Genomic DNA, 23090 nt, shown 5'->3' on the forward strand with positions numbered 1-23090 from the left:
AAATGCACAGATCATTTGTCTCGAGATCTGTAGCTTCGAGATCCGCCAGGGAAGAAAAGAGAGGGGAAACGAAAGTTTAAAAAGTACATTTGTGTTGATTTCTTTCGCTGGTTCAACTTCTGCCTCTTCTGAGTTGGAGCGCAATAAGCGCATGCATGCAGAAGCAGCGCACGTGCGCGCCATCGCGTGCATGTGCGTTCAAGAGCGAGCTTGCGCAATGCATTATGGGGCAGATTTGCTTCGCTGTGTTTTTGTAGTGACCATCCATAGAGTATATGGGGGGTGACCATCGGATGGTCCCTACAATTCCCGGTGCATTGTGGGATACTTCAGTCCACTACATTAGGGTGCAAAAATGCTCACTACATATTCGGACACTATAACAAAATGGCGGAACCCCAAAGTAGTGCACTATATGGGGCATAGGGAATGAATTTGAACGCAGCCCGCTCTTGAGGGCTTTATAAGCCACTTCCACTCAAGGCTGCTTGGTTTCGGACGACACTTAATATGGCGCAGCCTCGCGTGAACGCGCATATCGAGGGCAAGTGTGTAGAGCGAGTGGCGAGGAGCTGGTTTCAGAAAGGGGGCAGGGCTCACTGCTGAGATCATATACATACCATTGCAAAAAAAAGGGTGAAGTTTCCCTTTAAGAGTTATGAGGTCTGTCCTATATACTACTGGGGGGGGGGGGTCCTTGAAAATACATTAAAGTAATACGTTTTATAGCCAATATAAACGACCACTGTTTTAAGAAGTTGTCCATCAACTGAACTATCCAACTTGTACAAGTCTACTGTAAACGTTATTGGTGTAGCAGACTACTGTAGTTACTACACCATGATTGTAAAACATAGATTGGTTACGTAACCAACAACAGCCAATTAGCTACTACAAACGTTATGCAAAGCTCGGCCAATCACAGCAGAAGGTAGTACTCCAGAAGAATAATAAAGTGTGACAATAACTATAGTGTAGTGTGGTTTCCCTTTAAACCACACTAATAATAAACACTACATGAATGAATCCTTCTCCAAGTTCTCCCAATATAATCAACATCAAATGAAGTCAGCTGGTCGCCACAGATACACTTCCATCCATGTCCATGAATGAGTTCAACTACAGCTCGAACCCCAGCTCCGTAGCCTACACGAAAAAGTCAAACTAAAAGAAACGGTCAGCTTGACAGCTTGGTGAATAATAATAATGATAATAACAGACAGTATCAAAGGTGTTAAACGTTATAAAGCAGCAGAACGCACCTCTCACACACAGCAGAGACATCCCAGCAGAGAGAAGAGGAGCAACAGTTCCTCCTCAGCGGATCCACTGATTTGTTGTTATAATAAAATAGTCCAACTGCGCAGCGTCGCAGTCTGTCTCTGTCCTCTCCGCCTCCTCCGTTCTTGTCATAATTCGGGACACTTCTAAAGGGTTGTTATCGGTGGTTGGCATCCAGTTCAGCGCAAAATAAATAACGATAACTAGGTTAATTGTAAAAGCAGGACATCTACAGTGAGTATAGAGCCGCTCCGTGTCTGTCTGAGAGGACTGGCTCACTAGAGGCTTAACGTCCAGACCGACCTGCCGGAGGGGCGGCTCTCTGTCTCTCTGGGACGGAGAGACGACAACTCCGTTCACCGCATGGGGCCAGGCCAATGGCGGCTCTCCTACATGCACTGGACACAGCTTTAATGATCTTAAATAAATCCCTTTATTTTAGATTGTTTTGTAGTAATAGTACAACATAAACATTACAGAGGCTTTAGTTGTCACTGTACAATACTTTAAAACAGCTGTCATGTTGCACACTATAGCCTACTATGAGTATTATGAATTATGTTCAGTTGTAAGTAGGTAGCATTTAAAAGCTTTCAGCTTCTGCCTATTCCTTTTCATCACCTTCATGTTATGTAACAGCTTCCATTCAGTAAACATTGTATATGAAACTGAATACACTAAACAAAATAAACACATGCCTAGAATTGTTTTCGTTGAAAACAATGTATTTCCAACTCCAGCTTGTCCCAGTCCTGCAGTCCAGGCGGCATTATGATAAGCGGCCAGTTTTCTGCCCCCTCAATGTCGTAACTCTGTCTTAACTCTGGGCTCTGGGCTCTATAATCCGCTCGTACGTACGACGGTGTCGCGCGACTCGCGCCCGCCGACAATAGCCGGAGTACCTATTTATTAGTATGTACATTAACTTAAGTAGGCCTACCGTACTTAATTACAATTTAGAGGTATTTTTGAGTAGCCTATTTGTTCCAATTTCCGATACTTTGTTCTATTTTTGATTGATATTGAAATATGTATTAACAGTTTGCAGTAGTATAGCCTACAATAGTTAACTGTGAGTGGACGACACCATAAAGACTGTTAACTGTGAGTGGACGACACCATAAAGACTGTTAACTGTGAGTGGACGACACCATAAAGACTGTTAACTGTGAGTGGACGACACCATAAAGACTGTTAACTGTGAGTGGACGACACCATAAAGACTGTTAACTGTGAGTGGACGACACCATAAAGACTGTTAACTGTGAGTGGACGACACCATAAAGACTGTTAACTGTGAGTGGACGACACCATAAAGACTGTTAACTGTGAGTGGACGACACCATAAAGACTGTTAACTGTGGGTGGACAACACCATAAAGACTGTTAACTGTGAGTGGACGAGGGTCCACCTTGTTCAATTCATCATAACATTTAGAGACGTACAAATAGACAGTTCTATATAGCCAAAGAACAGAACAGGAATTCATCATAATGGAGGTAAAAAGGGAAAATAAACATATACAGTGAGGGGGAAAAAGGGGTGGGGGGGATTCAGATTTTACGGGGGGCAGTTTTGAATTGCAGCCGTCCGTAGGTGCCCTTTGAGAGCGGATTTGAGTCAAGGGATTCACATGTCTTAGACTTTTACTCCACTACACCTCAGATCCAAATATTGTAGGCCTATACTTTTATACTCCAAGCTTGAAAACATCAGTTTCTATAGTTACTTCAAAGCATGCATTACCTACTTCAGCCTATATACATTTTGGCCATTTGAATTTATTTATTATTTATATAATTAAGTTATTGAATACATATGTATTTGTTTAAATATAAGACACCCTGAGAGGGCGAGAAGTGACCTCTTCGTGCTGAGGCCGAGGTCACACTGAAACTACAGGACAAGTTTGGACCTTTTTTCTTTTTACGTTTCTGGGACAGTCCGGGCCTAAATCTTCGGCCCTGTTGAGAACTCCGCCAAGGCCCGTCTATAGAGTTTAAATGGACAGGTATCAGTCAACAGGCCCGTCTATAGAGTTTAAATGGACAGGTATCAGTCAACAGGCCCGTCTATAGAGTTTAAATGGACAGGTATCAGTCAACAGGCCCGTCTAGAGTTTAAATGGACAGGTATCAGTCAACAGGCCCGTCTAGAGTTTAAATGGACAGGTATCAGTCAACAGGCCCGTCTAGAGTTTAAATGGACAGGTATCAGTCAACAGGCCCGTCTAGAGTTTAAATGGACAGGTATCAGTCAACAGGCCCGTCTAGAGTTTAAATGGACAGGTATCAGTCAACAGGCCCGTCTAGAGTTTAAATGGACAGGTATCAGTCAACAGGCCCGTCTAGAGTTTAAATGGACAGGTATCAGTCAACAGGCCCGTCTAGAGTTTAAATGGACAGGTATCAGTCAACAGGCCCGTCTAGAGTTTAAATGGACAGGTATCAGTCAACAGGCCCGTCTAGAGTTTAAATGGTCAGGTATCAGTCAACAGGCCCGTCTAGAGTTTAAATGGACAGGTATCAGTCAACAGGCCCGTCTAGAGTTTAAATGGACAGGTATCAGTCAACAGGCCCGTCTAGAGTTTAAATGGTCAGGTATCAGTCAACAGGCCCGTCTAGAGTTTAAATGGACAGGTATCAGTCAACAGGCCCGTCTAGAGTTTAAATGGACAGGTATCAGTCAACAGGCCCGTCTAGAGTTTAAATGGACAGGCAGGGCTGGACTGGCCACCGGGCATAACGGGCATTTTCCCGGTGGGCCGCGACCGTAGGGGGCCGCCATGATTTTTTTTTTTTTGACAGGCAGGCAGGCCAATAGGCGGCAGGCCACCAGGTAGCGCCCCCCCTGACCCCCCCGGCGGTGCAGTGCAGGGGTGGGGCCACATAATATTATGTTGCTTAGGGCCACTACTGTTTGTATCATTTATGTTGTTCTGTAAAAGTGGTGGTATTAGGGCTTGTTTGTGTGTGTGCCTCGACGGAGTGGGTGGTAGAGTTTCTGCTATCTGCGCGCTGGTTGTGGTGGGCCGGTCTGGGCCAAATTCACGCGAAAATGCCCGGGCCGAATTTTTGTCCCAGTCCAGCCCTGTGGACAGGTATCAGTCAACAGGCCCGTCTAGAGTTTAAATGGACAGGTATCAGTCAAAAGAGAGACATCGAAGAGGAAGGATCAACATGGAATGTCAGATTTTAGTCGACTAAATCTACAGTTGATTTAGTCGACTAAAATGTAATTGATGCCGTCGTAATAATGATGTTTTTACACTTGCTGAAAATAGCCGATCTACAAGCTCACAACGCATCGCAGCGCGACGCGTTGTGAGCTTGTAGATCCCTGTAGATCCCTTGTAGAGCTTGTAGATCCCTTCCTAAAATGTTAGTCTAGTTTTTATGTGTTATTTAGTCTTTATAGTCATCATAGCTTACAATTTACAATTTAGGCATTTAGCAGACGCTCTTAATCCAGAGCGATTTACATTAAGTAAGAACAAAAAGCATGGGAATACATCACATATATAAAAAGCATTTATCAAGAAACATGCGTAAGCTAAGAACGTAGCTAGAACATATCTATATAATGACACTGTACATATAAACTATACATATATACTATACTATGCTGTACATATATACTATGAAGTGCTATGACTACATACAATGCAATTATTGTGCTGTCTACATAACATGCTATAAGTCTGTATCAAATGCTATCTAAGTCTAAAAAGTGCTGTCTAAGGGGGGTAGGGTAAGTGCTATGGGCCATGGTGGAGTCTGAAAAGGTGGGTCTTCAGACTACGGCGGAAGATCGGGAGTGATGCTGCAGTTCTGACTGCAACGGGGAGTGCATTCCACAGTTTAGATTGGGAGTGATGCTGCAGTTCTGACTGCAACGGGGAGTGATGCTGCAGTTCTGACTGCAACGGGGAGTGATGCTGCAGTTCTGACTGCAACGGGGAGTGATGCTGCAGTTCTGACTGCAACGGGGAGTGATGCTGCAGTTCTGACTGCAACGGGGAGTGATGCTGCAGTTCTGACTGCAACGGGGAGTGATGCTGCAGTTCTGACTGCAACAGGGAGTGCATTCCACAGTTCTGACTGCAACGGGGAGTGCATTCCACAGTTCTGACTGCAACAGGGAGTGCATTCCACAGTTCTGACTGCAACAGGGAGTGCATTCCACAGTTCTGACTGCAACGGGGAGTGCATTCCACAGTTCTGACTGCAACGGGGAGTGCATTCCACAGTTCTGACTGCAACGGGGAGTGCATTCCACAGTTCTGACTGCAACGGGGAGTGCATTCCACAGTTCTGACTGCAACAGGGAGTGCATTCCACAGTTCTGACTGCAACGGGGAGTGCATTCCACAGTTCTGACTGCAACGGGGAGTGCATTCCAACGGGGAGTGCATTCCAACGGGGAGTGCATTCCAACGGGGAGTGCATTCCAACGGGGAGTGCATTCCAACGGGGAGTGCATTCCACAGTTTTGGAGCCAGAAGGGAGAAGAGTTTGGGACGTGTGGAGCTTAGTTTTCATTTAGTTTCCAATTAGTTTTCGTCAGTGAAAAAAGGTAGTCGACGAACATTTTTCGTCTTAGTTTTAGTCGACGAGAACAACACTGATGTCAGAACAGTAAGCCATACCTTTTTGGTCTAAATGCAAAGTTATGATCAAATGAAATGAATGCATTCAATGTTCATTCTATGACCGAAATAAACTGAACTGAACTGAGGTCAGCTCCATATATGGAGATCTAAGGGTTTGAGGTCAGATGTAGAGTTTCTGGCTGCATGGCTCCAATGCAGAGGTGATGATCCAGTCTTCTCAATGTACGGCTATCCAGGGTTTGATGAGGTCAGTGTCGCGAACTTCATATATGGAGAAGGCCATGTTTAGCTGGTTTTAACATTAAGTCAGGTAGCAGGCCAATAAGGAGCCCTATAGCTGAGAGATGAAGGTAGCAGGCCAATAAGGAGCCCTATAGCTGAGAGATGAAGGTAGCAGGCCAATAAGGAGCCCTATAGCTGAGAGATGAAGGTAGCAGGCCAATAAGGAGCTCTATAGCTGAGAGATGAAGGTAGCAGGCCAATAAGGAGCCCTATAGCTGAGAGATGAAGGTAGCAGGCCAATAAGGAGCCCTATAGCTGAGAGATGAAGGTAGCAGGCCAATAAGGAGCCCTATTGCTGAGAGATGAAGGTAGCAGGCCAATAAGGAGCCCTATTGCTGAGAGATGAAGGTAGCAGGCCAATAAGGAGCCCTATAGCTGAGCGATGAAGGTAGCAGGCCAATAAGGAGCCCTATAGCTGAGAGATGAAGGTAGCAGGCCAATAAGGAGCTCTATAGCTGAGAGATGAAGGTAGCAGGCCAATAAGGAGCCCTATAGCTGAGAGATGAAGGTAGCAGGCCAATAAGGAGCCCTATAGCTGAGAGATGAAGGTAGCAGGCCAATAAGGAGCCCAATTGCTGAGAGATGAAGGTAGCAGGCCAATAAGGACATAGACATATATACATAGACGCCCCTTCCGGCTCTGAGGCGTGTGTCAAAATTGAAGGCACTATTTTCCCGACATTCCTTGCGAAGAATAGCGGAAGCAAAGCGGAAGCTTGTCAAGCTTCCGCGTGCGTAACATAAGTCCCGGAAAAGACGCGCTGTGATTGGCCAGTAGTCACTTGAGTGACAGCGAGAGACATGGAGGATTCACATGAGTGACGTCACTCGGGCAGCGACGCAGTCGCCTTCAGCAAATGCCTTCAGCACTTCTAAATAAGAAAGCTGCGGAGAACTGTTGCTTTGTGTTCACTCTTTTAATGTTTTCTGTTAGTAATCTAATCCCCCCTGGCTCTGATGTTGTATTGTTAATAACTTTGTTGTTTGTGTTTGTTTGTTTGTCTTGTTTTGTAATGTATATTGTCATGACTGTTATAAAGATTTGTTAAAAAAAAAAAAGCCTTCAGCACTGCACTTCCGCCTTCATTGGGATACACGTCGCTCCAATGAACTGCAGCGGCAAATGAGGCGTCTATGTATATATGTCTATGAATAAGGAGCCCTATAGCGGAGAGATGAAGGTAGCAGGCCAATAAGGAGCCCTATAGCTGAGAGATGAAGGTAGCAGGCCAATAAGGAGCCCTATAGCTGAGAGATGAAGGTAGCAGGCCAATAAGGAGCCCTATTGCTGAGAGATGAAGGTAGCAGGCCAATAAGGAGCTCTATAGCTGAGAGATGAAGGTAGCAGGCCAATAAGGAGCCCTATAGCTGAGAGATGAAGGTAGCAGGCCAATAAGGAGCCCTATAGCTGAGAGATGAAGCATGGACCTTTTCATGAATCAGACATGTTTGACAGATAATTATCATCAGTGTTGTTATAAGTTAATGCGTTGGTTTCTATATTAATATGATGGATTCATGATATTGTGCTGTATTTTCATTGTCAGATTTTTAACCACTTTATACCATCAATACTTAAACTTGACCTTTGACTCTGTACTTGGTCCGCTCTTTTCCCCCTCTACAGTGTGGTGTCGGGTCTACACCAAACCTCTTCGCCGAAAATAGCAGATCTACATGCGCACAATGCGTCGCAGCACAATACGTTGTGAGCTTGTAGATCTTTCGGCGAATGTTCCCCTCGGAATAGGGAGGCAGGTTCAAGTGGTTTGTGGTTAAAACAAATCACATCCGTGTGAAGTGAGGGGCGCTCTTATCATCGTACATCATCATCATGCATCATCTCATATATTTGGTGCCTGTTGCCTGTGATTGGTTAGCTGATTTGCTCGTTTACATATGACGAAAAAATTTCCCTTCAATGTCAATGTTGGCGTTTAATGTTTTGAGGTTTAATTTACGTCATATTTGGCATTCAAATTTTCCGTTCATTGGCAAATCTTGAGACGTGTGGGGACAAGATTTAGCGATTTGACCGCTACCGCCCCTCAAAAAAGGGGGTTCCTATCCACAAAGAGATTTGGTGGTCCCCCTTGACCAGGGGGGGTCCCCCTGGACCCCCTGTTGAAGACCATGGTGACTTGTGCACATCCAGTTGGTTGCTGGCTTAAGGCAGGATAACAGTTAAAAATCACACCTGTGTGAAGTGAGGGGCGCTCTTATCATCATCGTACATCATCATGGTTCATCTCATACTGGCCAATCAGAATGCCTGTTGCCACAAATTCAGTCATATTTGGCAGACATTTGACCTTATCATTTCTCCTTTCATTGTCGATGGCAAATATTGAGACGTGTGGAGATAAAAGCTGTATATAGGAGGGGCTAGGGGAGGGGCTAGCTGTATATAGGAGGGGCTAGGGGAGGGGCTAGCTGTATATAGGAGGGGCTAGGGGAGGGGCTAGCCCCCCTCCAAAAGGAAAAGCTATGCTGTGGATTTTCCTTTTTGAGGAAAATCCCCTTTTTGAGGGGATTTTCCTCAAAAAGGTAAATCCACGCAACAGCATAGCTCCGATAAATATATATAATATATATTTTTTTCAATATAATATAAATATTTAATTTAATCTGAATGATCAAAATATTTTTTTATCTTAAAAAGTCAGGGTCCACCTCATGTAGAACTACACAATAAATGAGCTCAATTCTGCATGATTAATTATCTGTTGGTATGGTTACTAGCCTGAAAACAGCCAGATGGGTCAGGAGATTCAAAAAAAAAATCATCAAATGGGGGTTCGGGGCCTAATGCAGATTAAACTAGGGGTCCTTGAAATAAAAGAAGGTTTAGAATCACTGGCTCAGGAAGTGTCCATGGTCTGGACCGTCTCCTCCACGACCTCCAGGTCCAGTCGGGTCACTCAGGAAGTATCCATGGTCTGGACCGTCTCCTCCACGACCTCCAGGTCCAGTCGGGTCACTCAGGAAGTATCCATGGTCTGGACCGTCTCCTCCATCACCTCCAGGTCCAGTCGGGTCACTCAGGAAGTATCCATGGTCTGGACCGTCTCCTCCACGACCTCCAGGTCCAGTCGGGTCACTCAGGAAGTATCCATGGTCTGGACCGTCTCCTCCACCACCTCCAGGTCCAGTCGGGTCACTCAGGAAGTATCCATGGTCTGGACCGTCTCCTCCACCACCTCCAGGTCCAGTCGGGTCACTCAGGAAGTATCCATGGTCTGGACCGTCTCCTCCACGACCTCCAGGTCCAGTCGGGTCACTCAGGAAGTATCCATGGTCTGGACCGTCTCCTCCACGACCTCCAGGTCCAGTCGGGTCACTCAGGAAGTATCCATGGTCTGGACCGTCTCCTCCACCACCTCCAGGTCCAGTCGCTTCATGGCCGTGTTCAACACCTTGGTCGTCCCGCGTTTGTACTTGTAGTCTCCGGCCCGGACGCCCTTCTGGTTGGCCACGTTGTAGGGCCTCAGGTAGTCCACGGCGCCCCTGGTGATGACGCACAGGTCCACGTTGCTGCCCGAGCCCAGGTCGTTGAAGATGCCCGCCGCGACGGCGTCGTACACCAGCCGCATGGCCGCGTCCTTCTCCATGCCGGGCTTGTAGCGGTCCTCGAACACCGCCATGGCGGCCAGCGAGCCGGAGCCCATGGACACGTAGGGCAGCTTGTCGGTGGAGCCGTGCGGGTGGATGCTGTAGAGGTGCGGCCCGTTGCAGTCCACCCCGCCCAGCACCAGGGCGGCACCGATGTAGCCCTGGTACCGGAAGAGCATCTGCTTGAGCATGCGGCAGGCGGTGGCCACGCGGGGAAGCCGGCCCGTGGAGAGGGTGTGCAGCTCCAGGTTGGACGAGATGAGCTCCGTGGTCATCTCCGTGTCGGCCGCCGTGCCCGCGCCGCAGCAGTAGATGTTGGGCGAGATGTAGTGGATCTTAGAGCAGTTCTTGTCGGCCACAATCTTGCCCTCGGTGGCCCTGGTGTCGGCGCCCAGGATTATCCCGTCCTTGAAGACGATGCCGCAGATGGTGGTGCCCGTCTTGCGAGCGGCGGGCAAACCGCCGCTGCAGCCCAGTTTGGCCACGCCGGCTTCCAACGCTGCGTTCCTCCTGCAGTTGTCGAAGTTAAAGCCTCCAGCTGGCAGCGTGCACACAGAGAGGGTGGTCGCCATTCTTTCCACTCGATAAAGTTATTTTAACCCTTGGAAGAAGTCGGCAACTCGAAGCATACAAAATCTTATATTGTCTAAAACAGGTCTCTAGTCTGACATCATCCACAACAAAGAACATATTGTCATGCATGCCTCACAACACCGATTTGCGCTGCAGGCGTCCCGGTCCAACACAGAGCCATCTAATAGAAGAGTTACAATATTCAGGGGGGCATAAACCGAGCGCTCTATAGCGCTGTTCATGCAGCCTGGATGGAGAGGGACAAGCTGGAGTTGGAAATACATTGTTTTCAACGAGGGCGGCGCAAATAAGAGCAATTTTAGGCATGTGTGCAACATGACAACTGTTTTAAAGTATTGTACAGTAACAACTAAAGTCTCTGTAATGTTTATGTTGTACGATTACTACAACACAATCTAAAATAAAGGGATTTAAGATCATTAAAGCTGGGCTGTTGCCCTGAGTCCAATGCATGTCTGCCTACCTCCGGGTCCAGGACTTGTCCCCATTTGTTGTCCCCATTCTCAATAGAAGTCTATGTAGGAGAGCCTCCATTGGACTGAAGCCCCATGAAGTGAACAGAGACCAACACAGGTCTTTGGTCCCATCCTTTTTGAGGGGCAATAGCCACTCCTATGCCCAGCTGCGTGTGTCTGTGTACCATGGGAATGATTTGATTGGCTGAGCACAGAATGTGATGTATGATGATAAGAGCGCCCCTCACTTCACACGAGTGTGATTTTTCACTCTGAAAAAGAACATAATTGGCTGTATGGACGGACAGACCAGAGTAATCTAGTCAGAGAGTAGCGACACTAGCGTTGACTCCCATTGTAACAACAGAATGAGGAAGTGCTCAATAGTTCCAGCCATAGGAACAGTGTGTGGAACTATAGTCCAGAGGCGCCCGCTTTGCGGCGAGATCAAAGCGTGTCGCTACTCTCCTACTCTACACTCTGGGACCGACCAGCTCTGCTGTGACGTCACACACAACACAAACTGTAGTACTTACTACCTACCCATCATCAGAGTACGTACTTGGAGGCCAATCTATCATCTATGATGATACCAGTACTAGCTGTATCTCCATATTATGCTCTTTCCCTCCAGCAGCTCACTAAGCACAGTATTATTATGACTAGAACAGTGCTGTTGGTTCTGGACAACCAGACATGCAGAGTACCCGTTCCACCCATCTGTCTTTATGCTTATGCCCATATATAGAGATGTCTGTACTTGTCTCTCTGTGTCCCTTTATTCCCATTTGTGGAGTTCTGTGTCAGGCATGCCCAAATATGGAGTGTTGTGATGATGTTAGAACAGGCCAGCTCCATATATGGACCTTGGGCAGGTACAGGCCCTGTCCAGAACTACGTTCTAACTAAGTTATGAATCATGTCAGGCTGTAGCGGCCAAACGTTGGAATGCTCTTCCACTAGCTCTGAGGTTTACACCCTCTGTGGACATTTTTAAGAACTGCCTCAAGATGTTTCTTTTTGAAAGCATTTGTGGGTGGTGGTGATTTATGATTTATTTCTGATGCTTTTTTTATTGTTGTTTTGTTTGAGCTGAATTGCACAGAAAATTTGATCCGCTTTAATTGTGTTTGCTTGTTGGTTTTGTATTTGAATTGCATGTAAAGCAATTTGTGAGACCTCTCTGGGAAAGAATGAACTTAATGTGTGTGCCGAATCTGTGCTGAAAGGAGAGATCAGTGGAGCTCCCTCTGGTGCCGTGTCTGTGTCTGTCTCTCACATTGTTGACGTTCTCAACTAAACAGTTGAGGAGGAAACTGAAACTGCCACGTGAGACTACGGAAGCTGTGGACCGTGGCAAACATCCTCTATGATGTCAGCATAACTGTAGGATGATGGTAGTCAATGATGATAAGTCAATAATGACTTTGTTGTTTATAATAACCTTACGTAGATTTAATGATCCCTCAGTCACCAGAGGCAGCATAGCAGTAACATATAAGATACAGCAAATAGTAGAGTGACAAATAGTAGAGTGACAAATAGTAGAGTGACAAATAGTGACAAATAGTAGAGTGACAAATAGTAGAGTGACAAATAGTAGAGTGACAAATAGTGACAAATAGTAGAGTGACAAATAGTAGAGTGACAAATAGTAGAGTGACAAATAGTAGAGTGACAAATAGTAGTGACAAATAGTAGAGTGACAAATAGTAGAGTGACAAATAGTAGAGTGACAAATAGTAGAGTGACAAATAGTAGCTAGGTGTAAAAAAAGAAGAAGAAATACAACCGTCACATCAGCAATGGTATATTTACCCGATACAGTGTCAACAGTATTATCAGTACAATAAACGCATCCTATACGGTGTTACTGAGGAATAGAATGCACTGATGCTACAGAATATACATCATGATTCTGTATCAGTGGTGCTCAATATTTCATGTCAAGGACCCTAAAAATTATATGTAATTGGCCCCCCGACCCCCATCTGAAAATATGTTGTTCCAGGCACCTCCCCAGCAGCAAATATTTGAGTTAAAAACATTCACTCTGCAACAATAGATTTGAGGCACATTTTCACGATTGTAGCTTTGCTATTTTTCAATAGCTACAGTATAACATAATACTTAAAACAACAGGGTTCCCGTCCCGAATGGGTTAAGGTACAGTATAACATAATACTTAAAACACCAAACAGGTTCCCGTCCAGAATGGGTTATGTGTCGCTACTGTAAATGTCGTTGTGTTACCGTGACAGTCACCTGTGCACAAAAAAATAAATTTCACCCACTTTTTTTTACTTGTAAAACTGTGATGCCACAATAAAGTTGATTGCGATTCGGATTCTTACTCCAGAGTCATTATAGTCTACTGAGATTCAGTGTCTCGTATTATTCTCCTCATGGCACAAAGGACAGACCGGGTCTATGACGCCTCCTCCACCGAGAGGACAGACCGGGTCTATGACGCCTCCTCCACCGAGAGGACAGACCGGGTCTATGACGCCTCCTCCACCGAGAGATGGGTCTGTAGTTTCTCCTCTTATTCAATTGCCTCGTTATCTCCTCATGGACTTGAGCAGGTGGGAGTCGGCCATTATAGTTTCCAGCTTCCTCCCTGATGAAAAAGGAAAAAGGAGGAACACCGACGGAGGCCTATATTTAGGTGAGGATGTCGTGGGCCTGTTTCTCCACCAGCGTCGCCATGTTCTTCACGTCGCCGCACCAGACGTTCAGCCTCTTCTCCATGCCCTTGATCTGCTGCGTGTCCAGAACTCTGGGCTGGACCCAGGTCATCTGGACCTTCTGCTCCACCTCGTCGATGTTCCCCTTGATCAGGCCCACGGCCAGAGCCTTCATCACCAGGAGCTCCACCTCTACGACGGGGATCTGGGCGCTCTGGGCGATCTGGTGGAACGCCAGCTGCCGGTGGTTGGCGGGACAGGTGAAGGTCATCTCCATCACGCAGAGCAGCTGGAGCTTCTGCGTCAGCTTGGCCTCGTGCGCCGCAAGGTCGGCCTGCTGGCTCCAGGCGGACTTGAAGCTCTGGAACTTCTCCACGTTTCCTCCGTTGAAGGCGTTGAGCGTCTCGATGAGCCACTGCTTGTCCGTGTTCCTCAGCGTCTGGAGCACCGGGTGCATCAGCAGTTCCCCGAAGTTGTAAACCCCGTCTCCCATGAGGCCGGCCCGGCCCAATTTAAACGCCCTCTCCTGCTTCTCGGCGTCGGGCAGGTCCTTGACGTCCACACAGCCGAGGTAGCGCAGGGCGTCCTTATAGTAGCTGGCGTGGTCGCTGATGATCCAGTAATATTTGCTGGAGAGGTCGTAAAAGTCCCCGTGGACCGACGTGACCCCGGGCAACTTATCCAACATCACGTCGACCTCTTCGATGAGTTTCTTGGTGGCGGGAAGGTCGTTGATCTGCAGCTTAAGGCTCCCGATAGATGTCTTGCATAGAATGACCGCCTCTTCACTGGTCTTTACTTTTTCGATGGTCTTCTCCAGGAAAGGAATGGCGTCTTTAGGATCCGACATCTGTCTAGCAACATAGAGTATGATCTCCACTAGGGATAACGGATTGATCCGGTGTTCAAAATCGCAGAGGAAGTTTCCGTACAGCTGTATGAGCCCGTCGCCGGCTTTGAAACATGGATCTTTCACAAACTCTCGGAGCTTCAGAGTCAGCTGATGCCACAGTTTCTTTGCGTACAGATCCTCCAGCGTGTGCCATTCCGACGCCAACCCCGGGGTGGCGCTGTTGCTCTGTTGTTGCTTGAGGAATCCTGTAACGTCTCTCATTGTTGCTTTATGAATGCAATGTATTTATTTACCTTGTGTATTTATTATTGTGCTGCTCAGGAGTGTTAAGCCACCGTTACTCAGGGACTCTCTGTGGTCAAAATGTCTGTCTTTCGCAGAAGTTGAAATCTAAACTCAGGGGCTTATATAGAGCTCCGCTCTGACATCACAACACAAACCTAATCTAAACTCAGGAGCTTATATAGAGCTCCGCTCTGACATCACACAACACAAACCGTTGCCATGCATGCCTACTAGCCTAAGGTCGACTGAAGTGATGTCAACAACTCACGGAAAGGTCCAGTCGAGGCCATAACATGTCATTGAAAGGTCCAGTCGAGGCCATAACATGTCATTGAAAGGTCCAGTCGAGGCCATAACATGTCATTGAAAGGTCCAGTCGAGGCCATAACATGTCATTGAAAGGTCCAGTCGAGGCCATTACATTACATTACATTACATTACATTACAGTCATTTAGCAGACGCTTTTATCCAAAGCGACTTACAATAAGTGTATTCAACATAGGTAGGGAACAAAAACTACTAATCACCAGAAGTCTTTAGTGCATTTTCTGCAAAAACAAGCAACCAAGAGTATACCTAGCGCTAAGGTAAAAGTGCAATATATCAGCTACCTATTTCCTTAAACAGATGAGACAAAATAGCTAAATCAAATGAGCATGAGCTAAAACAATTAAGTGTATCGACTAAACAAGATCCAATAAACAATACAACAATAGAAAACAAGCGTTCGTACAAATAGTTAACAACAAGTAGGTCAGGGAGAGAGGAAGGGTAGTGTTTCCTGAAGAGGTGGGTTTTCAACCTGCGGCGAAATATGGGCAGTGACTCTGCTGTCCTAACATCAGTGGGAAGTTCATTCCACCACTGTGGGGCCAGAACAGAAAAGAGTCGTGACCGTGTGGATCGGCCAGAAGGACCCTTGAGTGACGAGGCAATCAGTCGCCCCGAGGTGGCAGACCGAAGTGGTCGGGCAGGGGTGTAGGCATCGACCATAGCCCGGAGGTAGGAAGGAGCTGTTCCTTTCACTGCCCTATAGGCTAACACCAGGGTTTTGAACTGGATGCGAGCCGCTACGGGGAGCCAGTGTAGAGAACGGAGAAGGATGGTTGTGTGGGAGAACTTGGGGCGGTTGAACACCAGACGAGCCGCAGCTTTCTGAACAAGCTCCAGAGGTCTGATGGCAGATGCCGGAGCACCAGCAAGGAGGGAGTTGGGAGAAGGGGGAATAACATGTCATTGAAAGGTCCAGTCGAGGCCATAACATGTCATTGAAAGGTCCAGTCGAGGCCATAACATGTCATTGAAAGGTCCAGTCGAGGCCATAACATGTCATTGAAAGGTCCAGTCGAGGCCATAACATGTCATTGTCAGACCGATTACTAACACTATCCCAAACCCTAATAACCTTAACCTCAGTCTCAACCGGCGACAGGTCGCCAACCCTAAGCTCAGTCTTAACCGGCCACGTAGGTCGGACTAACGGGATGTCGGACTTATGGGCAGTCCCCCGCTCAGGGTCCTTGGGGGGAGGGGGGGGGGGGGTCCCGAGCAAATTGAGGAATTGAGTTTAACCACTTCATCAGTATTTTACATTTTGCTATTGGACAATAGCGATACTAGTGTTGATTTTGACAGGACATTTTGATTTAGGTTTAGTCATATTTTATTTTCATCTCAAAAGTTGTAGTTTTAGTTGGCTGTCTACAATCGATTTTGAAAACAATAATAATTGGCGGTGCCTTGATGGCGTCATAATGCCTGGTTTTACACTTGGTTGCAGGCATGCTGAAAAAAGCCAATCTACAATCTCACAACACGTCGCAGTGCGACACACTGTGAACTTGTAGATCTGCTATTTTCAAAGCGCAACACCCAAGCGCAACCAAACATAAAATCCATTAAAAGCAAACATAAAATGACTTGTCTCTTTTCCATATAGTTCTTAGTCTCCGAAGGTGTCACATCGCAACGCATTGAATTTCTTGTCATTGCTTTTTTACCCCCTTATCCTCCCCAATTTGGTCTTTATGCCAATTGATTACTGACAGGTGCCGGCCCAGGCCATATGATTACGTGCAGTGACAATTATCGTGGTTCGGTCTTTAAAATATTTAACAAAAGACAGACATGAACATTCTTCTAAACCAGTGGTTTTCAACCCTTTTCATATCAAGGCTCATTATTTATTTCCCATTTGAGTGAGATTATGCCTCTCAGGGTTAGGGTTAGAGTTAGGGTTAGAGTTAGGTTAGAGTTAGGGTTAGGGTTAGAGTTAGGGTTAGGGTTAGGTTAGAGTGAGATTATGCCTCTCAGACCCATTTGAGCCACGGACCACCATCTGATGACATTTAGCCTCTCAGACCCCCAACAGTGAGATTATGCCTCTCAGACCTCTCTATAGATTATGCCTCTCAGACCCCCAACAAATTATATATATTTGTTGTCGTTGGATAAGATTTTGTCCACAATTCCATGCTGTATTGATGTGGTATCATTACGGCAGGGCTCCACCGGGCGCGTCAGCGTCGCGTCTCCGTCACCGTCCGGTGGAGCCCTGGCGTTAGGGGAGACAACAGGCAAATATAGCAATATACCTACTGTAGCAATTTGTCTACATTCTATAATTGTGTGGACTTCTTGTACATTAATTGATGCAGATGTTTAGTTTTACCTTTTGAGAGTGTAAAATGAAACCAAATGGACCCATTTGGTTTCATTACACGCTCTCAAGAGTTAAATATATACCAATAAGGGTCCATTTGGTTACTAACTCTCCGTCCTTTACCACCTGGAACCCCCTCAAGGACCACTGGTGGACATCCACTGTTCTAAACAGCTGATTCTCTGCATGCCGTTTGGACAACTGGCATGCAGAGAATCAGCCAAATGGACCCATATAGGGGTCTGTAGTTAAGACTGTGGGTTTGACAGTGTACTCATGGTGGTGGCATGCAGAGAATCAGCCAAATGGACCCATATAGGGGTCTGTAGTTAATAGACTGTGGGTTTGACAGTGTACTCATGGTGGTGGCATGCAGAGAATCAGCCAAATGGACCCATATAGGGGTCTGTAGTTAAAAGACTGTGGGTTTGACAGTGTACTCATGGTGGTGGCATGCAGAGAATCAGCCAAATGGACCCATATAGGGGTCTGTAGTTAAAAGACTGTGGGTTTGACAGTGTACTCATAGTGGTGGCATGCAGAGAATCAGCCAAATGGACCCATATAGGGGTCTGTAGTTAAAAGACTGTGGGTTTGACAGTGTACTCATGGTGGTGGCATGCAGAGAATCAGCCAAATGGACCCATATAGGGGTCTGTAGTTAATAGACTGTGGGTTTGACAGTGTACTCATGGTGGTGGCATGCAGAGAATCAGCCAAATGGACCCATATAGGGGTCTGTAGTTAAAAGACTGTGGGTTTGACAGTGTACTCATGGTGGTGGCATGCAGAGAATCAGCCAAATGGACCCATATAGGGGTCTGTAGTTAAAAGACTGTGGGTTTGACAGTGTACTCATGGTGGTAGTTGAATGTGGTAATGTAATGCAAGTGATTGTTTTGTTTATGATATGTGTTAACCCATTCTGGGTGGGAACGCCTTTTGTTTTTTTAAGCATTATGTTATACTTTAGCTATTGAAAAATAGCAGATCTACAAGCTCATAGCGCGGCACCGAGTGCCGCGCTATGAGCTTGTAGGTCTGCTATTTTTGAAAAATCGTGAAAATGCGGCACAAATCTTTGAATATTATATTCTTTCAGAGCGAACGTGTTTTAACTCTAATCTTTGCTTCTGAGAGGTCCCTGGAACAACATATTTGCAGATGGGGGTCGGTGGCCAATTACATATAGTTTATGGGGTCCTTGACATTAAACATTGAGAACCACTGACATAGAAACATGGGTATTTCAGAAAACTGTCAGGCCTAAATGTGATAAATATCTCTATTCTGTGATAGTAATCCATTGTTTGCTCAGTAACAGGATTCTTCCCATCTCTTCATGCAGCGCTTTAAAACAGAAATGCATTTTCCGATCGTGATACCAAATTCATCCGATCAGGATTGATAACTCATACAGGATAAATAAAACATATGATGAATTCCTGTTCTGTTCTTTGTCTATATAAAAGTGTCTATTTGTACGTCTCTAAATGTTTTGATGAATTGAACATGGTGGACCCTGTTGGAAACAAGTGTAATGCTTAATTGGGTCGTCCACTCACAGTTAACAGCCTTTGTATTGAGTTTGTGCTCGAAATGTACTGTAATTCTGCAAACTGTTAATAAATATTTCAATCAATCAAATATTTCAATTTCAATTTCAATTTCAATGTGATATTGGAAGTGATGTCACAGTTATAATAACACTAAAATTAGCTGATAGCTGATAGGGTGCTATCCCCCTGATAGGGTGCTATCCCCCTGATAGGGTGCTATCTCCCTGATAGGGTGCTATCCCCTGATAGGGTGCCATCCCCCTGATAGGGTGCTATCCCCTGATAGGGTGCTATCCCCCTGATAGGGTGCCATCCCCCTGATAGGGTGCCATCCCCCTGATAGGGTGCTATCCCCTGATAGGGTGCCATCCCCCTGATAGGGTGCTATCCCCTGATAGGGTGCTATCCCCTGATAGGGTGCTATCCCCCTGATAGGGTGCTATCCCCCTGATAGGGTGCTATCCCCTGATAGGGTGCCATCCCCCTGATAGGGTGCTATCCCCTGATAGGGTGCCATCCCCCTGATAGGGTGCTATCCCCTGATAGGGTGCTATCCCCTGATAGGGTGCCATCCCCCTGATAGGGTGCTATCCCCTGATAGGGTGCCATCCCCCTGATAGGGTGCTATCCCCTGATAGGGTGCTATCCCCTGATGCTATGAAACCGTCAGACATGGGAGACCCCCCCAGACATGGGAGACCCCCCCAGACATGGGAGACCCCCCCAGACATGGGAGACCCCCCCAGACATGGGAGACCCCCCCATGGGAGACCCCCCCAGACATGGGAGACCCCCCCAGACATGGGAGACCCCCCCCAGACATGGGAGACCCCCCCAGACATGGGAGACCCCCCCAGACATGGGAGACCCCCCCAGACATGGGAGACCCCCCCTTACTGAACAAACTCTATCAGAATATAAAGCCTCACATTTTTACCACACAAAAAAGTCTCGTTTTAACCCATTTTAATAGAACTGAGAAAAGATTCAACAAATGCCTTCTAAACCCTGACAGTTTTCTGAAAAACCTCATGTTTCTGTCAGTGGCACCATCTAGTGGCGCCATCTGAAAATATGTAGTTCCAGCGATTTTTCAAAAATAGCAGACCTACAAGCTCATAGTGCCGCGCTATGAGCTTGTAGATCTGCTATTTTTCAATAGCTAAATTATAACATAATGCTTAAAACACCAAAAGGGGTTCCTGCTCAGAATGGGTTACTGTAAACATATTATCTTTATTTTAAAATAAAAATAGCATTATATATCTTCAGCCATCCTCGACCTGCTGCAGTTCTTGGTCGTTGCCGGGCCCACAGAGAGGACACAGCTGGTCCAGAACGGCCCAACACTGGGGGCAGTAGAGAGCCGGGCAGCCTGCGGTAGGACAGGTCACCGCCTCCCTGGTCCCGGCACGCCTCTGCCTCTCCCCGCAGCCGTAGCACCACTCCAACCTCCAGCCGCCCAGCCTCTCCAGAGCGCGCAACACCCCGGGGCACAGCGTCGTCCGCGGCCCGCGGCCGATGACGCGCCGGCGCAGGCGGGCGGCGTAAGCCCTCCGTCTGTGCACGTGGAGGTTGTAGAGGAACAGGACGCGCGTCTTCTCTCTCTTGGGGAAGAAGAAGGCGGCGATGACCCTCCGCAGGCGGTTGCTGTAAGCCTGCGAGAGCCACATCAGCGCCAACAGCGGGAGAGGAAGCGTGCTCCATACGTACTCCGCCGAAGTCAGGCTGACGGGATGAGGAAGGCATTGGACGTTGCTGGTCTCTACATCCATGCGGTAGGAGCTGTTGAAGGCTCCGATGGTGTTCTTCAGCAGGCGGGCCATCATGGAGTTGTTGTGCACCTCGATGTGAATGTCCTGCACGCTGGTCAGGTTGAACTCGGTGAAGGTGTTTCTCTCGATGATGCCCAACATGTGGTAGAGCGCCCGGTCTGCTCCCAGGAGAACACCCACCACCACGCCTATAGCCAACACCTGCAGGAGACCTCCCATGATCAATCTAAGCTCAATAGAGTGGACAGAGATACTGTTGGGAACGATGAACTGACCTCTCTCTGCTTTCCTCATCGGCAACAGGTAGCTCTTGCCGGCTTTCTTCCTACGCGTGTCTATCCGTCTGAAATACGTGGTGACGTACACGTTGTCAAACTGAATATCCCGGGTGTACTGTCTGGCGTAGAGGAAGGCAGAGATGTAGATGGTGAGGAAGGTGAAGGACATGAGGAACTGGAGGACTTGATAGAGCCAATCTGTCACCGTTTGGATCTCCTGGAACTCTCTCTTCAGACCTTCTGTGAAGTTCTCCTTCAGGATGTCCCCGACCACCTCCTCCTCCCCGATGCCCACCTCCGTGTGGAACTCGGCCGCCAGCTGATCGATAGACTGGTTCAGTTTGTCGTACGTGTTGCCGAAGTTCCCCTCCACCGGGATCTGCTCCCTGCACCACGGAATCATAATCTTCATGACGTCACAGAGGAAGTCGAACTTCATGGACACGCACAGGACGTCGTTGATGATGGGGACTCCGATCTCGCGCATGCAGTCGGCGTGTTTGGCCTTGAACCAGTCCTGACAGCGTTCGATTCCCATCCCCACCACGTTGTCACATTGCATCATGGTATTGGCGGCGAACTTTTCTTGCGTGCTGACCGGCGCTGACGAGAGCAGCGACGACTGCCTCGCTCTGAGAGGGTCATAACCGTGCTGAGCCATGAGCTCATCTGTGAGGTTCTTAAAGGTCCTGGTCACCTCCTTGACGTTCTGTCGGAACGCACTGCTGCTGTCCACGATGTCCTGGAGCACCAGCCTGAACGGCCTCATCACCGCCTTCCACATGATCTTCGTGTGGTTGATCTGCAGGTCGATGTTACAGCCCAGAGTCAGCGACACCGCCTGCATGTTACGCTGGATGTTGGAGATGGGCCCGCTGGCGAGGCCCGAGAAGAGCAGGAGCATCACGTACGCCCTGCCCTGAGAGCCCAGCATGCAGGGGACGGTCAGGAGGACCGAGCAGCAGAAGTGGGAAGAAAGCGCTCCGCCCGTGGCGCACGCGGCGACAAACAGACACACCGCTATCACACGCTGGTGGAAGCTCAGGGGAAGGTTGTGGCTGAAGCCCTGAACGAAGCCGAAGCCACACACGGCACCGAACACAGCTCCGGCGAGGTAGCGAACCACGGGGAACTCCTGTGGTCGGCCGAACAGGAAACGGTGTAAAGTCCCGGGTAGTCGTTTCAGAGACACCCTCTCCAGGGTGGTGTGTGGAACTTTGTGTCTTCGCCGCCCTGCCACATCGACTGGCTCTGCCATGTCATGACGCCCTGCCATGTCGACTGGCTCTGCCATCATAAATACATCTTTTCAAAGCATCTGGATCTCTGTCTATATCGTCTCCACTCTATATTTCTGTATATCGACCAGAGCTCTTGCCTGACATCACACACACACCACAAACCGTTGCTATGCATGCCTACCTACACTGAACTGTGCAGGCGCTCTTGCAGTTCAAACAGTAGAGGCCCACCTCTGACAGAACTCAACCAGAAATTAATAGCAGTTTATAGAGGCCACATCTCTTACAAACACCACTCAAAAATCTATCAGAAATTATTATGATATCACCAGTAAGACGCCCTGAGGGCGAGACGTGACTCAACAACAGGTTCGGGAATGCCCATATATGGACCTTTTTTTTTAACGTTTTTTGGCCGGGTAGGGCGTACAATGTGGCCGCGAGCCAGCCCAGTTAGGGCCCAGGTAGGGCCGGGCCTTAATTTTCGGTCCTGATGAGAACTGTAGTTTTCGCCGGCTGCCAGTGTGCGTGGTTTGGTGAGGTAAGATCAACATATGGAATGTCCGAACAGGCCAGCTCCATATATGGAGATGTAAGGGTGGCAGCGGGGACATTCTCTTGAGTTTACAGGGTTTCATGAGGGCCGGGCCTTAACTTTCGGGCCTGTTGAGAAATCTATTTTTTTTTATGTGGAGTTGCTGGCCAATATTGATGACATCAGGGATCTCCATATATGGGCTTAATTGCGACAGGAGATCGCATTCACTATGGTATCAGATGTCATAGTGATGTCACTAGATCTGGGCACCATATATGGGGGATTTCACATGTATGGGGATTTCCGACTGACGGGAATTGCACGTTTTCATAGTAAATGGGACCTGCGGTCGCAACAATTTACTTTTGGGGTGG

General features: G+C 47.5%; 4 protein-coding genes across 4 annotated transcripts in view; all 4 read right to left on the reverse strand.

The window, feature by feature from the left end:
- The window catches only part of LOC306935036 (protein unc-13 homolog B-like), a 269334-nt gene extending 267889 nt beyond the window's left edge, over positions 1-1445 (reverse strand). Inside the window, exon 1 of the mRNA XM_079517857.1 lies at positions 1263-1445. Coding sequence (XP_079373983.1) covers positions 1263-1284 — 22 coding nt within the window. The 5' untranslated portion in view covers positions 1285-1445. The remainder of the gene's footprint in view (positions 1-1262) is intronic.
- Positions 1446-9517: 8072 nt separating this feature from the next.
- LOC306935788 (proteasome subunit beta type-7-like) lies at positions 9518-10360 on the reverse strand (the record flags this gene model as incomplete). Its single annotated transcript, XM_079518990.1, has 1 exon — positions 9518-10360. The coding sequence occupies one exon, from the start codon at positions 10358-10360 to the stop codon at positions 9518-9520; it is 843 nt and encodes a 280-aa protein (XP_079375116.1).
- A 3141-nt stretch (positions 10361-13501) lies between these two features.
- LOC306935782 (26S proteasome non-ATPase regulatory subunit 13-like) lies at positions 13502-14638 on the reverse strand (the record flags this gene model as incomplete). The annotated part of the gene is made up of 1 exon (XM_079518982.1): positions 13502-14638. One exon carries the CDS (start codon positions 14636-14638, stop codon positions 13502-13504), a length of 1137 nt encoding a protein of 378 aa, XP_079375108.1.
- Positions 14639-20152: 5514 nt separating this feature from the next.
- Positions 20153-22213, reverse strand: dcst1 (DC-STAMP domain containing 1; the record flags this gene model as incomplete). Its single annotated transcript, XM_079517858.1, has 1 exon — positions 20153-22213. The coding sequence occupies one exon, from the start codon at positions 22211-22213 to the stop codon at positions 20153-20155; it is 2061 nt and encodes a 686-aa protein (XP_079373984.1).
- Positions 22214-23090: the final 877 nt, after the last annotated feature.

The sequence above is a fragment of the Electrona antarctica genome (genome assembly GCF_951216825.1).
Source record: "Electrona antarctica genome assembly, chromosome: 13".
Taxonomy (NCBI): Eukaryota; Metazoa; Chordata; class Actinopteri; order Myctophiformes; family Myctophidae; genus Electrona; species Electrona antarctica.